The sequence below is a fragment of the Arachis stenosperma genome, chromosome 5 (genome assembly GCF_014773155.1).
Source record: "Arachis stenosperma cultivar V10309 chromosome 5, arast.V10309.gnm1.PFL2, whole genome shotgun sequence".
Taxonomy (NCBI): Eukaryota; Viridiplantae; Streptophyta; class Magnoliopsida; order Fabales; family Fabaceae; genus Arachis; species Arachis stenosperma.
Genome location: NC_080381.1, coordinates 72,288,307 through 72,305,644, shown reverse-complemented (window position 1 = coordinate 72,305,644; position 17,338 = coordinate 72,288,307). Strand labels below are relative to the sequence as shown.

The 17,338-nt window shown below is 37.2% G+C and overlaps 1 protein-coding gene across 1 annotated transcript; it reads left to right on the top strand.

Moving 5' to 3' along the window:
- Positions 1–3,589: 3,589 nt before the first annotated feature.
- On the top strand, positions 3,590–6,514 carry LOC130980889 (uncharacterized). Its single transcript, XM_057904534.1, has 3 exons — positions 3,590–3,653; positions 4,814–5,054; positions 5,374–6,514. The coding sequence occupies exons 1-3, from the start codon at positions 3,590–3,592 to the stop codon at positions 6,512–6,514; spliced, it is 1,446 nt and encodes a 481-aa protein (XP_057760517.1).
- Positions 6,515–17,338: the final 10,824 nt, after the last annotated feature.

The following is a 17,338-nucleotide window of genomic DNA, read 5'->3' as shown; positions in this document are numbered from 1 at the left end:
TCCTCCGCAGTTTTATATTTGGACAAAGAACCATTGCTAGAGGTGTCCAAGAGAGTTCTATCTTGCTCTCGCATCCCTTGACATATGTATCCAAGCAATACTTGAGTGTCAATCATGTGAATAGGGCATGCGTCTAGTAGCTTGCGAAACCGTTCCCAATACTCGTATAGTGGTTCCGTCTCACCTTGCACAATACAAGACATTTCCTTCCTTAGCCTATCCATCTTCTCTAGGGGCAAGAATTTATCCAAGAATCCTCTTCTAAGTAAGTCCCAATCAGAGGTGACTTCACTAGATAGAGTGTAGAACCATTCTTTAGCCTTGTCCTCAAGAGAGAAAGGGAAAGCAAACAACCATATAGCAACTTCATCGGATCCTTCCCGTCTAGTAGTTGAGCATATACGATGAAAGTCCTTGAGATGTCGAATAGGGTCTTGTGCGGGAAGCCCGTGAAACTTAGGTAGGAGGTTGATCAAAGCGGTCTTCAATTCAAAGTTTGCATTCAAGTTAGGGTGAGTTACATGAAGGGGTTGAAGGACATAATCCGATGCACCCGCTTCCTTGATGGTAACTCTCCTCGGAGCATCCATGGTATTAGTACCTAAAACAAAAGAAGAGTTGTTAGTGATATTGATGGAAGTATGACTAATGCCTTCCTTGAGTGACGGTTCAATGTTCACTTTTAGTAAGGTGGTTGAGGTGGTGAAAACCTCTTCACCTTTCCCAGACTTTAGCCGCCTCCGAGCTTGTCTAATATGAAACAAAGTTCGTTCTATTTCCGGATCAAAGGGGACTAAGCTCGGATTCGGTTGTGAACGCGTCATGCAATGAAGGGAAAATGAGATTCATGGTAACGATGAGGGTTTAGTCACTTGAACAATTTACAATGAAATGCAACTATGTACATATATACACACATTTATTCCAAACAATAACATGGCACACTAAGCAAATTCCCCGGCAACGGCGCCATTTTGATAAACGAAATTTAGCATGCCGATTTAGAATTCAATGATGAATATGATCGTGAGTATAGTCTAATCGACACTTAAATTTCGCACCAAACAATCCTACAATCTATAACCGAGAGTACTAGTCTCTCGAGTCGACCTCCCTTGGAATTGCTAAAGTGCGCATCTTATTGATTAGAAAGCCTTGTTAGGATTCTTTGAAGGTTTTAGTAAAGTAATAGGAAACAAACAATCAATCATTAAAAGACTTGGCTTAGGGTTGGCATTAGAAATTCTATCCTTATAGTTCCTTCAATGATGACAACAATTAGGCCTTGCTTCATTTAGTTAACCCCTAGGTATAGAGGAAAGTCAAATGAGAATAATCAACTTGAGTCACAAGTCCTAGCTTCACCTCATGAGAATCTAGCTTTAGTGCACTCCAAGTCAATTAGCAATCCCTAATTCCAAATCAACAATTGACACAACTATTCAACTTCTTCTAATGGCCCAAACCCTATGCCAAGTAAGAAATTTCTACTCCATAACTAGTGTTGACATTTTATCAAACATTTGATGAGCAAGAATGAAAGCCATAGTAAAAATGAGAAGAAAAATAGAATCAAAAGTATTGCAACACAAGGAACTAACAACAATTATCAAAGGACAACAATGAAAATCAAATTCTCAAGGAATTGATAAAATCCAAAACTACAAAGTTGAATTCTAGATCTATGAAAATTGAGCAATTACAAATACTACTTGAAATTGGAGAAGAAGATCTATGACATGAACAAAGTGAATTGAGAATTACAATGGATCTCACCAAAGAGTGATTGAAAATTCAGAAATTGGATGAAGATGAACCCTAGTGAGAGCTTGGAATCTCTCTCTCCTTCTCCAAGAGTGTAACTAACTATCCCTAAAAAATATCTAAAATATAGAAAAATGAACTAAAAGTCCTTAACCTTTATTCCTTTGGTCTTCTTAAGCTTTTCCCGCCAAGGCATTCCCCCAAAATGGGATTCCCAACTACCTCCATGCCTAAGTCACGTGGCTTCTTAAAAAAATCACATTCGAACATCGGCGCGCACGCGCAAGGTACGCGTGCGCGCCACCGAAGCATCTTGTAATGTGCGCGAAGGCGTGATGTACGCGTGCGCGCCACTGAAGATCATAGCTTAGCCGCTACGCAAGCTGGCTCGTGGCTTGGCTCTTGGCTTCGACTTCTAGCTGCTCTATCCACGCGGACGCGTCAAGTGCGCGCACGCGCCCATGCTGAGATTTCCAAGGCTCAATTCTCATGCTCCCTTCCTTTGCACCCATCCTCCTTCTCTCTTCCGGTCCATTCCTGCCCTATATTCTGAAACCACTTAACACACAGGTCACGGCATCGAATGGCATCAAGAGAAGATTAGAAATGTATCTATTTTAGTGCAAAATAAGCATGTTTTCATCCATGGGACAAAATTAGGGAAGGAACACAAAATCTTGTATTTTCATATAGAAAGTGTGTGGAATCATTGATAAAACCCCTGAAATCAGCACAAGATAAACCCTCAAAATGGGGTTTATCAGGGAGTTACAATGTGTGCTTATATTTAACTATTGCAGACGGGGATGGATTTACTCAGCACTCAGTGGGGGCAACTGCACCCAGTGAATTTGGAAAAATTAATTAGTAGTTCTTAGTGAATTGTCTAATTTGCCCCCACCATCTAATTCATTTTGACCCCACTGCCCACCCTCTAAATCCCTAATCAGCTAACCCTTCTTCTTCCCTTTTTCAATTTTGTTCTTCTGCTCTAGCCTCCAACCTCCGCTTGACCGCTTTCAGACTCCAGCCCTCAGTTACTGTCGTGTCATCTGCTGCCACTCGCCCACTCCGTTCAGTCTTTCTCCCACGTCGGCTCCGTCGGTTTCTCGTTGCATCGCAGCGTGCCCGCGTCTGGTTCTAGCGCTGCGTTCCTTCAGTGTCTGGTGTATGGTGAGGTCTTCTTCTTCTTCTTCTTCTTCTTCTTCTTCTTCCTTGGTCTTCACAGCTGCAAGCCTTAAATCCTCGTCTGGTTCTGTCTTCCCGTTCCTTCGGCGTGTAGATCTGGTTCTGTCTTCAGCAGTTCAGGGTGTGCGGGGTGTCGCTGGTTCTGCGGCTGGGTGTCGCCGTGCCGCTGGTTCTGTCGCTGGTTTTGTTGCTGGGTGTCTAGGTCCTGGGTGCCGCTAGTTCTGCCGCTGGGTGTCTGGGTCCTAGGTGCCGCTGGTTCTGCCGCTGGGTACCTTGCTTCATTCAGTTTTTATTCTCATTTGCTGCATTGTTATTAAGTTGATATAGTTCATTAATTCATTCAATTTGATATAGTTGATTAATTTGTTTTGATGTGATTGAGTTTATTCTGATGTAAATCATGTAATTGTGTTCTGATAGACTGATAGAGTTCTAATATAATTGTTGGTTACTTTGTTAATTAACAATTGTGTTCTGATGGAATTTTAATGGAGTTATGATGAAATTGTGTTCTGATGGAAGAATTATTCTGATGTAATTGTGTTCTGATGTAATTGGCTTGACATTTTCCTATAGTAGAAGAATTATTTCGAAAATAAAAAAAACACAGATCTAGGGATTTATGATATGAATAAGAATGAGAGGGGAATCAGGGGATTATGATATGAATGTTAGAAGGGATGATGATTTAGAAGCTTATAGTACATAACTTTCAGTTTCTATAGCAAGCATTTTAAAGTACTTTCTGATCATTCATTCCTAGCTTCCAAAGCATGAACTCTATACATCAAAGCTCTGCCATCTACAATTGGCTACTGGCAAAGAAACCAGAATTTGTACCTTCAAATCTCTATTAGGATAATTAATGCAAATTATGGACTTGCGTTTTAATTTCCTTTAACTTGTGATATATGTAATATCCCATTTGAATATCTTTCTTCATTGTACTTTTGTGGTATTCAATTATGATGAATTGATGATGTATTTATAATATGCTGAGGAAAAGGGCTAGCTTCAAATGTTTCTAATAAATTAAAGCTATATAGTCTTATATTCTTATTTTAATGGATCTTCTATATGAATATATTAAGAAATTCATCATGTAAGAATATATTATCAGTATAAACTCTCAATATATTTATAATTTTATACTGAACTTCTCAATTTATATAGAATTGTGAATTAATTTAGGTTTATAATTTTATTCTATTAGTAATGGAGAAATATTTCAAAAGAACTTCATCATTGGAGATTGGATCCCAAAACAATTCATCGACTTCTTCTAACAAGAGGAGATTTTTAGAATTCGAAGTAAAGAGTCTCATAGCAGATCCAGGACAACGACCAAAGATTTCAAGTTATCATCCGAATGACAGAGACAAAGTTAGATGTGCATATTTGCAAAAAGGTCCTTGTCAACCAAGGAATCATGATTTTCCGCAAACTGCTTGTGGTTCTTCTTTTCGAAGATTTAATTCTAATTGGTTTGATGATTATGGCAATTGGTTAGAGTATAGTATATCAAAAGATGCTATTTTTTGTCTTTGTTGTTATCTTATGAAACCTGAGACTGAAGGTGGTGATGCTTTTGTAACCAATGGCTTTTCAAATTGGAAAAAAAAGGAGAGATTACAAACTCATGTTGGGATTCATGATAGTGCTCATAATCAAGCTTGGAGAAAATGTGAAGCACTTATGAAACCAAAACAACACATTAGTGCTGCTATTGAAAAACAATCTGAGCAAGCTAAAAAGAATTATCAAATTCATTTGACAGCCACAATTGATTGTATTAGATTTCTTTTGCGACAATGATTGGCCTTTCATGGTAATGATGAGACAAATGATTCTGTTAATCAAGGAAATTTTTTGGAACTTCTAAACTTTCTTGCGCAACATAATGAAGAGATTGGTCGTGCTTTCAAAAATGCTCGTGGGAATCTTAAACTAAGAGCTCCCTCAATTCAAAAAGACATTGTAAGAGCTGCTGCAAGTGAAACGACAAAAGTTATTGTTAATGATCTTGGGGATGAATTGTTTGTTGTTTTGGTTGATGAAGCCCGCGACATTTCTATTAAGGAGCAAATGTCAGTTTGTTTAAGGTATGTGAATAAAGAAGGGCAAGTTAGGGAGCATTTTCTTGGTCTTGTTCATGTTTCTAATACTAATGCTTTATCTCTAAAATTAGCATTGGAGTCATTATTAGAAACATATAATTTAAGTTTAACAAGAGTATGTGGCCAAGGATATGATGGTGCAAGTAATATGCAAGGAGAATTTAATGGTTTAAAAACTTTGATATTGAAAGAAAATTCTTATGCTTTCTATGTACATTGCTTTGCTCACCAACTTCAGTTAGCTCTTGTAACGGTTGCAAAAAAAACAAGTTGAAATTGCTTTGCTTTTCAATTTGTTAACCAGTTTGTGCAATGTTGTTGGAGCTTCATGTAAACGAAGAGATATGCTTCGTGATAGTCAGATGACTAAGACAATTGAAGCATTACAAAGTGGAGAAATTGCTAGTGGACGTGGTTTGAATCAAGAAATAACTTTGAAAAGAGCTGGAGATACTAGATGGGGTTCACACTATGGAACTATACTTAGATTAATTTCTTTGTTTCCTTCCGTGGTCAATGTTCTTGAATATGTTGAGGAAGATGGAAATAATTCAGAACAAAGAGCTGAAGCATGTCATTTATTGAATGTCATTCAATCCTTTGAATTCATTTTCAACTTGCACTTGATGAAAAATATCTTGGGAGTTACTAATGAATTATCTCAAGCATTACAAAGGAATGATCAAGACATTGTAAATGCTATGACATTGGTTAAAGTGTCTAAGCAACGGTTGCAAACTATAAGAGATGATGGTTGGTCTCTTTTAGTTGACGAAGTCTCATTCTTTTGTGAAAAATATAATATTACTGTTCCAAAAATGGATGATATATTTGTGTCACAAGGAAGATCAAGACGCAAAGCTCAAAAGATTTCAAATTTGCATCAGTTTCAAGTTGAGATATTCTATCAAGTAGTTGATAGACAACTTCAAGAACTCAACAACAGTTTTACAGAGGTGAATACTGAATTACTTCTTTGTATAGCTTGTCTGAATCCAAGACACTCATTTATTGCGTTTGATAAGGAAAAGTTAATCCAGTTAGCTCAATTCTATCCATTAGAATTTTCTTCTACTCAACTTTTGGCACTTGATAGTCAACTTGAGAACTTCATACTAGATGTGCGTTCTGATGATCAATTCTCAAACTTAAATGGGATTGGTGCTCTTTCTCAAAAATTGGTTGAGACTCGAAAAAATATTGTTTATCCATTAATGTTTCTTCTTTTGAAGTTAGCTTTAGTTTTGCCTGTAGCAACTGCATCAGTTGAAAGAACCTTTTCTGCTATGAACATCATAAAGAGTCGGCTTTGCAACCGTATGGGAGATGAATTTTTAAATGATTGTTTAATGACATACATAGAAAGAGAGACATTTGATTGTATTGACAATGAAAAGATTATTCAATCTTTTCAAAATATGAAACCCAGAAGAATGGAATTTTAAATTATTTATTATTTAAATTATTATTTTATTATTTTAATTTGTTAGTTAAATAATTTGAGGAATAATTATATTTTATAATACTATAGTATAATTATATAAATTATTATTATACTATATATATTTTGCCCCCACGGATAAAATTTTCTGAATCCGTCACTGATTGCAGATATGTTAATATGTAAATAGCTTATTTTGGTTGAGTGTACATATGTTGCTTACTTGTTTTTGCTATTGTAAATAGCTTATTTTGGTTGATTGCTTGTTTTTGCCAGTTTTAGGAGTTCATTTTATTTGATCTTATTACTTTTGGTTTTTATTTTCTTTTTATCCTATGAATTCTCACCCATTGCATTGTGAGTTTTGTGCTATTGTGCTATAGGAATTGGGAATTTCAAATGCTTGTTAACTAAATGGAATGAAAGGAATTCACAATAAGATTTGGGTACACAAGCTTTGGAATCTCAAAAGCCTTGGAGGATACAATCATGTGTGGGATTTCAAGGAAGTTTGATGAGAGCTCTCCATAAGTCCAACTTAAGAACAATAAACCAAAGTGCTAGGTGGGAGACACCCCACCATGGTAACATTGTTCCATCCCTTTTTCTTGTATATAATTTTGGTTTATTGCATTTTTGTCTATCTTTGTTAGCTCAGGATTAGTTTAATTTTGAGTTTAGTAGGTTAATTTGCATATGGATCATGATTTTGTGAAGTTTTGAATGTTTGGGGTTGAGTTTGATTGAGTTGAGGTTTAATGCCTTAGATTTTGAAGAAATTTTTTTGAAAAATAGGGCATCTGTGTGTGCGCACAAATCCTATATATTTCGCGTCCTGTGCGCGTGCACACTCTCAGGCATGCTCTCTATTTGGAGCGCTTGCACGCCTTGTGCATGGGCGCTCCCCTGTTTTTTCTGTGCCTTGTGCGTACGCTCCCCCCTCGTGCGTATGCACACAACCTTGGTTTCATACACCTTGTGTGTCTGCACGCCAATTTACACCCATTCTGGTGGGAGCGTTGGCACAGCCTGTGCGCATGAACCCCACCCCTTTTGCTTCTGTGCATGTGCATAAACCTGTATGCACATGTACATGATCCATGCCTAAAAAATATCTTCTGTGTGTGCGCACACCGTTGTGCGCACGCACACTTCTTAATCCCTCTTCTGCCAAAAGCGCTCGCATAGAGTGTGCGAGCGTACACCTTTCTTTTTCCTCATAGTGTACGTACGCACATGTATCTGTGCGTACGCACGCCTTTGTTTTCTCATTATTATGCTTCTTTTCTCTCTCCTTCTTCTCTTCTTTTCTCTTCCTCCTTCTTCTTCTCTTTTCACCCTATTTTCTACTTGTTCTTGTCCATTTTGTTTATGTTTCAGTTTCACTTTAGTAATTATATTAGATTTAGTTTAGTTGTTTGTTAAGTAAATAAGTTGCAAGTGTTTGTTGATGTTAGTTGGGTTGCTTCTTGCTTGAATTTGGTTTCAATTTTGATAAATGTGTGCACTAAACATTTAAGCTTTGTTTGATTGCCTAAGTGAATTGTGAGTTTGATTCATATGTTGCAGCTACCATATGTATTAGACTTTACCCTTGTTTGGCATCTTGAATTGTGCACTTTTACTTTAGTGAATTGAATTAGAATTACTTTCTCATCATGATTTTCATATCAATTTCAGCATATGTCTGGTACTTATTCCTTGTTCATGCTTGGCATTTGTTTGAGTGACTTAACTTGATTCTTATCAAGCTTATCACTTTTTGTAACAAGTATCTCTACCATGTGACTTTTTCTTTATGTGTCATGATGAATAAGTAGTTTTTCGTTCATTAATGGATTGGTTGTTGTTTATTGTGCTATTTTATACCAATTTTGCGCTTTCACATGCACAATTTCAATAACCAATATCAAATACTCAATTCACTTTTGTGTTACCTAGGGTTGCTTGTGCCTTATGTTTTGCTCATGCTTCACTTCAAACCTAGGATACTTAATTGAGGAACGCATCCTGTTTCTTTTGAATAGGTGGTTGTTATTTTTACCCCGCCAATGTTTGTGTTCTAAATTGTGCGCGCATTTTGAATACACACATTGCCTTTTATCATACCACACACATCTTACTTTTCCTCAATTGTTATTTATTTGTTTACAAAGCAACCGGAGCCCCCGGAGCCCACCAGCTGAAGATGGAGCCTCATAGTCCTTCATCCCCCGGATCATGTGCATTCACGGAGGACCGTGCACAATTTAAGTGTGGAGGAGGATCGCCAACTACGTGGGGGGTAAAATCATTTTCTTATACACTTTGCAATATTCTTTTTCTTCAATTTTTTTTTTGCAATTTTTGTTCTTAGTTGCACTTTGTTTGGGTTGGTTTGTTTGTATATATTTATTTAGTGCTTATAGTATTATAGTAGTAAATACTTGCATGTTGCATGTTAGATTGAATACGTTTGGTAAAAACAACAAAAAGTTTTCATGAAATTCGTTTAAGGGCATACCATTGATTGAATCGAAATTGTTTTCTTTCAACTTGCTTGAAGTATCCTTTTTCATAGAACCATTATTTTGTGTATGAATGCATGTATATGATTGAAGCCATTGTTTCAAATAGCTCACTTACCCAAATAGCCTACCCTTTATCTTCCATTGTTAGCCAACTTTGAGCCTATGGTAAACCCATTTGTTCTTAATTTTAGCACATCACAAGTCTTAAAGAGGAAAACAACAAATACCCCTTGTTTAGATCTTTGATTAGTTTAGACTAGTGAGTGTGTTTATCATTCAAGTGTGGGAAGTTTGGAAACATTGGGTGAGATAAAAGAGTGTTTTTATATCTTCTGTCAAAATTTTGGGAATTGGGTACATACTCATGAATTAGATGTTTAAAGCCATATGCATCGGTACTTTTGTCTATAATTCCTCAAAAAAAAGGGGACAAAAATGCCCCAAAATAAAGTTCAATAATAATCAATGCATATGGAATGTGAATTAAAGAGAATGCATGAGAATGTGGAAAAAAAGTGGGAATCATGGGTAGCTAGGTATTGTATTAGAATTGTATAGGTTGTTATACGCGTTTGGTGAGAGCTTAGGTTAATCAAAGATTCAAATTTCAAACTCACTTGGCCATATGCATCCTACCTTGACCCTAGCCCCATTACAACCCATGGATAAGTCCTCTTGATATTTGTATGCATGCACTGAATAATTGTTGATTGTTAGATGACTTGCAAATCTTGGAGAATCATGATTAAAGGAGAATTGGGTGATTAAGCCCTAAACACCGAGCGAATTGAGTGAATACACATCCGGTGAGGGATTCGATCGCTCAATTCTATGTCCTTGTGCCTTATATTGTATCTTCTTGCAAGTTGCTTGTTGGTTAGTTTTGAAAATCTCAATTCAATTCTTTGGACTTCGATCATAGTGTATTGACTCTTTGCCTTGGCCCTAAGGCTTGTTTTGGATTAATTGAAATCTCTTGTTTGTTTTGTGCCAAACTAAATAGGAAACATAGTATACATACATATAGATAGCATTTAGTGTAGTTGCATGCATGTAGTTAGCTGTATTGAATAAATTGCTTTCCCCCTTAATCCTTCTTCTTTGATTGTGATTAGCATGAGGACATGCTATTATTTAAGTGTGGGGGAATTGATGAATCCATACTTGACGATATATTTTTGGTTTGATTTGAGTGGATTTCATCACATAAACCCACATTTATTCATGTAAATAGCATCCTTTTGTGTTTTCTCTCTCAATTGTGCTTAAAAGTGAAAACATGCTATTTTGAGCTTAAATTAGTGATTTTAATCCCAGTTTTATGCCATTCGGTGCCATGACATGTTTGTTGAGTGATTTTAGGTCCTAGAGGCAAGTTTGGCAAGGCAAAAGTTGAAGGAAGCATGTACAAAGGGAGAAAACATGAATAAAACAAAGGAGAAGCACATATTGGAGTGTGCGTGCGCACAACCCACTGTGCATACGCACCAGAACCACAAAGCCATGTGTGCATATGCACGACCTCCTGTGCGTGCGCACAAGAAGAAAATCAGCATGTGTGTGTACGCACATGTCCCAGCACATGACTCACTTAATGAAAATCCCTGGGGGCGATTTCTGGGCCTCCAGAGTCCTATTTTTGGACTCTCTGAAGCTAATTCTTTCTATATCTAAGAAGGCTTCACTCCGTGTGAAAGGGGGGAGAAATTAGGGTTAGTTTAGCATTATGTAGGTTATTTTCTAGAGAGAAAAGCTCCCCCTTCTTCTAGAAATTCGGGTTCTTAGTTTATTTTCTTTGCAATTTTCCTTTTTTAATTCTTGTTTTAATCTAGTTTCTTCTACCTTTCCTTGTTTTCTTGTCTTAATTTCATTACTTTATCTTGTCATTTTTTCTATTCTTGCCATTTTTATGTATTTGCATTCTTGTTACTTTAATTTACATTTAATGTAATTTTATGTTTCATGCCTCCTTATTATTTAATTGAGTTGTTATCTTACTTTCCTTGCTTTTGGTAGATGTAGCATTTATTATTTCTTGTTATTTTATCATGCTTTATTTTCATACCTCCCAAGTGTTTGATAAAATTCTTTGGTTGGTTTTAGCCTAGTATTTCTCAATCTTGGTTGGGAAATTGTGTGGTTTGGGTAAACTTGAGTGGTGGATGTACATTCCACATTGTGTGAGGGTTGTTAATTAATTTGGTTTTCCTTGACTCTAAGTGACCCATAAATAGTGTTGACTTAGGACTTAAAGATTAAGAATAATTATGCCTAGTTGACTTATCCTCGATGTAGGGTTGACTAACTGGATTAATCCACAAATAATTACTATGTTTATGGTCCACAACTAGGATAGCAAGCCCTAATTACCCAATTCTCACCAAGAGCTCTTTTTACCATTTAATTTCTATTTTCATTGCTTTTATTTGCTTTCATTCAATTATTTGCTTTTGATTGTGAGAATTTATTGTTGGTTTGGACTATGCTGCTAACGAATTGATTGTTGTTTTAATTAATTCCAAACTATACAAGAATTCTCTCGTTATCAAATTTGGCGCCGTTGCCGGGGAGTTACAATGTGTGCTTATTTTTGGCTATTATAGATATATTAATATGTAAATAGGTTATTTTGGTTGAGTGTACATATGTTGCTTACTTGTTTTTGCTATTGTAAATAGCTTATTTTGGTTGATTACTTGTTTTTGCCAGTTTTAGGAGTTCATTTTATTTGATTTTATTACTTTTGGTTTTTATTTTCTTTTTATCCTATGAATTCTCACCCATTGCATTGTGAGTTTTGTGCTATTGTGCTATAGGAATTGGGAATTTCAAATGCTTGTTACCTAGATGGAATGAAAGGAATTCACAACAAGATTTGGATGCACAAGCTTTGGAATCTTAAATGCCTTGGAGGATACAAGCATGGGTGGGATTTCAAGGAAGTTTGATGAGAGCTCTCCATAAGTCCAACTTAAGAACAATAAACCAAAGTGCTAGGTGGGAGACACCCCACCATGGTAACTGGTGCACGAAATTGTGTATGCCAATATTAATGGACTATTTAACACAGCTTCGTACCACTAACCAGCAAGTGCACTGGGTCGTCCAAGTAATACCTTACGTGAGTAAGGGTCGATCCTACGGAGATTATTGGTTTGAAGCAAGCTATGTTTATTTTATTATTCTTAGTTAGGATATCAATCAAAATTATCAATGGGAATTATTAGATTGGAAAAAATAAAAGAGAACAAAATCATTACTTATTGTGCAGTAATGGGGAATATGTTGGAGTTTTGGAAATGCTTTGTCCTTTGAATTCCTGCAATATAATATTCAACTCAATTGTTTGTAAAGCCCGTCTACGGCAAGCTGTATGTAGGGTGTCACCATTGTCAGTGGTTACCTCCTATCCTCTCAGTGAAAATGGTCCAGATGCTCTGTCACAGCACGGCTAATCAGCTGTTGGTTCTCGATCATGTTGGAATAGGATCCATTGATCCTTTTGCGTTTGTCATCATGCCCAGCAATCGCGAGTTTGAAGCTCGTCACAGCCATTCAATCCTTGAATCCTACTCGGAATACCACAGACAAGGTTTAGACCTTCCGGATTCTCAAGAGTGGCCGCCATCAATTCTAACTTATACCACGGAGATTCTGATTAAGGAATCTAAGAGAAGCTCATTCAGTCTGATGTAGAACGGAGGTGTTTGTCAGGCACACGTTCATGGATTGAGGGAGGTGATGAGTGTCACGGATCATCACCTCCTTCATAATTAAGCGCGAATAAACATCTTAGATAGGAACACACACACGTTTGAGTGAAATAGAAACAATTGCATTAATTCATCGAGACGCTGCAGAGCTCCTCACCCCCAACAATGGAGTTTAGAGACTCATGCCGTCAAAGTGTATATAATTCAGATCTGAAAAAATGTCATGAGATCCAAAGTAAGTCTCTAAAAGTTGTTTAAATAGTAAACTAATAACCTAGGTTTACAGAAAATGAGAAAACTATGATAGATAGTGCAGAAATCCACTTCTGGGGCCCACTTGGTGTGTGCTGGGGCTGAGACTTAAGCTTCTCACGTGCCTAGGCTGTTTTGGGCGTTCAACGCCAGGTTGTGACGTGTTTTGGGCGTTGAACTCCAACTTGTGACCTGTTTCTGGCGCTGGACGCCAGACAGCAGCATGATACTGGCGTTGAACGCCAGTTTACGTCGTCTATCTTCGCGCAAAGTATGGACTATTATATATTGCTGGAAAGTCCTGGATGTCTACTTTCCAACACCGTTAAGAGCACGCCAATTGGACTCCTGTAGCTCCAGAAAATCCATTTCGAGTGCAGGGAGGTCAGAATCCAACAACATCAGCAGTCCTTTTTCAGCCTAAATCAGATTTTTGCTCAGCTCCCTCAATTTCAACCAGAAATTACCTGAAATCACAGAAAAATCACACAAACTCATAGTAAAGTCCATAAATATGATTTTTGCTTAAAAACTAATAAAATTCTATTAAAAACTAATTAAAACATACTAAAATCTACATGAAATTACCCCCAAAAAGCGTATAAAATATCCGCTCATCACAACACCAAACTTAAACTGTTGCTTGTCCTCAAGCAACTAGATAAATAAAATAGGATGAAAAGAAATTAAGAAACAATAATATCTCAGAGTTTCAAGTGAAGCTCAGATTCTAATTAGATGAGCGGGACTAGTAGCTTTTTGCTTCTGAACAGTTTTGGCATCTCACTTTATCCTTTGAAATTCAGAATCGTTGGCATCCATAGGAACTCAGAATTTAGATAGTATTATTGATTCTCCTAGTTTAGTATGTTGATTCTTGAACACAGCTACTTTATGAGTCTTGGCCGTGGCCCTAAGCACTTTGTTTTCCAGTATTACCATCGGATACATAAATGCCACAGACACATAATTGAGTGAACCTTTTCAGATTGTGACTCAGCTTTGCTAGAGTCCCCAATTAGAGGTGTCCAGAGTTCTTAAGCACACTCTTTTGCTTTGGATCACGACTTTAACCACTCAGTCTCAAGTTTTTCACTTGGACCTGCATGCCACAAGCGCATGGTTAGGGACAGCTTGATTTAGCCGCTTAGGCCTGGATTTATTTCCTTGGGCCCTCCTATCCATTAATGCTCAAAGCCTTGGATCCTTTTTACCCTTACCTTTTGGTTTTAAGGGCTATTGGCTTTTTCTGCTTGCTTTTTCTTTCTCTCTTTTTTTTTTCGCAAGAATTTTTTTTTCACTGCTTTTTCTTGCTTCAAGAATCAATTTCATGATTTTTCAGATCATCAATAACATTTCTCTTATTCATCATTCTTTCAGGAGCCAACAATTTTAACATTCATAAAATTTAATATAAAAAATATGCACTGTTCAGGCATTCATTTAGAAGACAAAAAGTATTGCCACCACATATAAATAATTAGAATTTTCCTTATTAAGAACTCGAAAAAATATTGCCTCTTTATTCTAAAAATCTACTACTTTATTCATGTTTGATGATGATGAGAAAAATAAATTATAGCTTAATTGGAGATAAAATCAAAATAGAGATACTAATTACTACTACTCCTATATAACTTCTAAGGTAAATTTCTATAAAAATACTATCACAGAGTTAAAGCTTAAAATTAGAACTTAACAACCTGTATTTTGGGAAGTGGATGTTTCTCTAGTCTGTGGGGTGCTTCGTCCTTCAAGGAATAGCTTCTGACGCTTTAGTTCCTTCAGTTCATATCCTTGCTCTTCCTGTTCCCTTAGGTGCCATGATCTTGATGAGTTTTAGCTCAGTGATCATGGCAAATCACACCAAACTTAGAGGTTTGCTTGTCCTCAAGCAAAAGAAAGGAAAGGAGAGGAATAGAGGGAGAGGCAATTTTGAAATCCAAAAGATATGATGAGTTGAAAAAGATTTGAAAAAGAGTTGGATTGGAAAAAGATTTGTGTTTATGAATTAAGATACATTTGACATTTTTTGAAAAAAAGGATTTTAGAAATTAGGGATTTTAGAAATTAGGATTAAAATTTTTGGATTTGAAGGATGATATTTGGAAACATGTTTATGCAAGAAATCATGAATTGAAACATAAAAATTAGAAAATTTTTGAAGAAAAATGAATTTTACCTCCTCCCCACCATCCTGGCGTTAAACGCCCAACTGCTGCATGTTTTGGGCGTTTAACGCCCAATTGTTGCTTCTCCTGGGCGTTCAACGCCCAGCTGTTGCTTCTTTCTGGCGTTGAACGCCAGGAAGTCCTTTGTCACTGGGCGTTTTTTTTGAACGCCCAAGACGCTATCAATCTGGCGTTAAACACCCAGAAGGTACTTATTTCTGGCGTTCAACACCCAGAAGATGCTCCTTTCTGGCGTTTAATGCCCAAATGGCTACCCTTACTGGCGTTGAACGCCCAGTGGGTGCTTCTTTTGGGTGTTCAACGCCCAAAACGTTTCTTACTGGCTTTTTTCATGCCAGTGAGCTTCCAAATTTCCCTGTAACTCTGTGAATTCAATCAATTGCTATTTTACCTTTTGAAGATACTCTGACATATACCTGTAAAAATCAATTAATTAGCAAAAACAAATAAAATTAAATTTTGTGAATGGCTGGATTGCCTCCCAGCAAGCGCTTCTTTAATGTCGTTAGCTGGACTATTACTGAGCTTTTAATTAAGTCTCAGTTTTGAGCATTCTTGCTCAAAATTGCTTTCAAGATAATGTTTAACTCTCTGTCCATTAACAATGAACTTTTTGTTAGATTCATTATCCTGAAGCTCTACGTATCCATATGGTGATACACTTGTAATCACATATGGACCTCTCCACTGGGATTTTAATTTCCTGGGGAATAATTTGAGCCTAGAATTAAATAGCAAAATTTTCTGCCCCGGCTCAAAGACTCTGGATGACAATTTCTTATCATGCCATCTTTTCGCTTTCTCTTTGTAAATTTTTGCATTTTCGAAAGCATTGAGTCTAAATTCCTCTAGCTCATTTAACTGGAGCAATCGTTTTTCTCCAGCTAACTTGGCATCAAGGTTTAGGAATCTGGTTGCCCAGTAGGCCTTGTGTTCCAGTTCCACTGGCAAGTGACATGCCTTTCCATACACAAGCTGGTATGGAGAGGTCCCTATAGGGGTCTTGAATGCTGTTCTGTATGCCCACAGAGCATCATCCAAGCTTCTTGCCCAATCCCTTCTACGGTTAATTACAGTCCGTTCCAGGATTCTTTTGAGTTCTCTATTTGAGACTTCAGCTTGCCATTAGTCTGTGGGTGATATGTAGTAGCTGCCCTGTGGCTAACTCCATAACGAACCAAAGCAGAGTAAAGCTGTTTATTGCAGAAATGAGTGCCCCCATCACTGATTAATACTCTAGGGGTACCAAATCTGCTGAAGATGTGTTTCTGGAGGAATTTTAACACTGTTTTAGTGTCATTGCAATAGCCTCCACCCATTTGGATACATAATCCACTGCCACCAGAATATAAGTGTTTGAGTATGATGGTGGGAAAGGTCCCATGAAGTCAATACCCCATACATCAAACAACTCAATCTCCAAGATCTCTTGTTGAGGCATGGCATAGCTGTGAGGCAGATTGCTAGATCTTTGGCAACTGTCACAATTAAGTACAAACACTCGGGAATCTTTATAGAGAGTAGGCCAGTAGAAGCCGCATTGGAGGACTCTTGTGGCTGTTCGCTCACTTCCAAAATGTCCTCCATATTGTGATCCATGGCAGTGCCATAGGATCTTCTGCGCTTCTTCCTTAGGCACACATCTACGGATTACTCCGTCTGCACATCTCTTGAAGAGATATGGTTCATCCCAAAGATAGTATTTTGCATCTGTGATCAATTTCTTTGATTGATGCCTACTGTACTCTTTGAGTATGAACTTCACTGCCTTGTAGTTTGCAATGTCTGCAAACCATGGCACTTCCTGGATGGCAAATAGTTGCTCATCCGGAAAGTTTTCAGAGATCTCAGAAAGAGGGAGGGACGCCCGTTCTACTGGTTCTATTCGGGACAAGTGATCTGCTACTTGATTCTCTGTCCCTTTTCTGTCTCTTATTTCTATATCAAACTCTTGCAGAAGCAACACCCATCTTATAAGTCTGGGTTTTGAATCCTGCTTTGTGAGTAGATATTTAAGAGCAGCATGATCAGTGTACACAATCACTTTTGATCCTACTAAATAGGATCTGAATTTGTTAATGGCGTAAACCACTGCAAGTAGCTCTTTTTCTGTGGTTGTGTAATTCTTCTGTGCGTCATTTAGAACATGGCTGGCATAGTA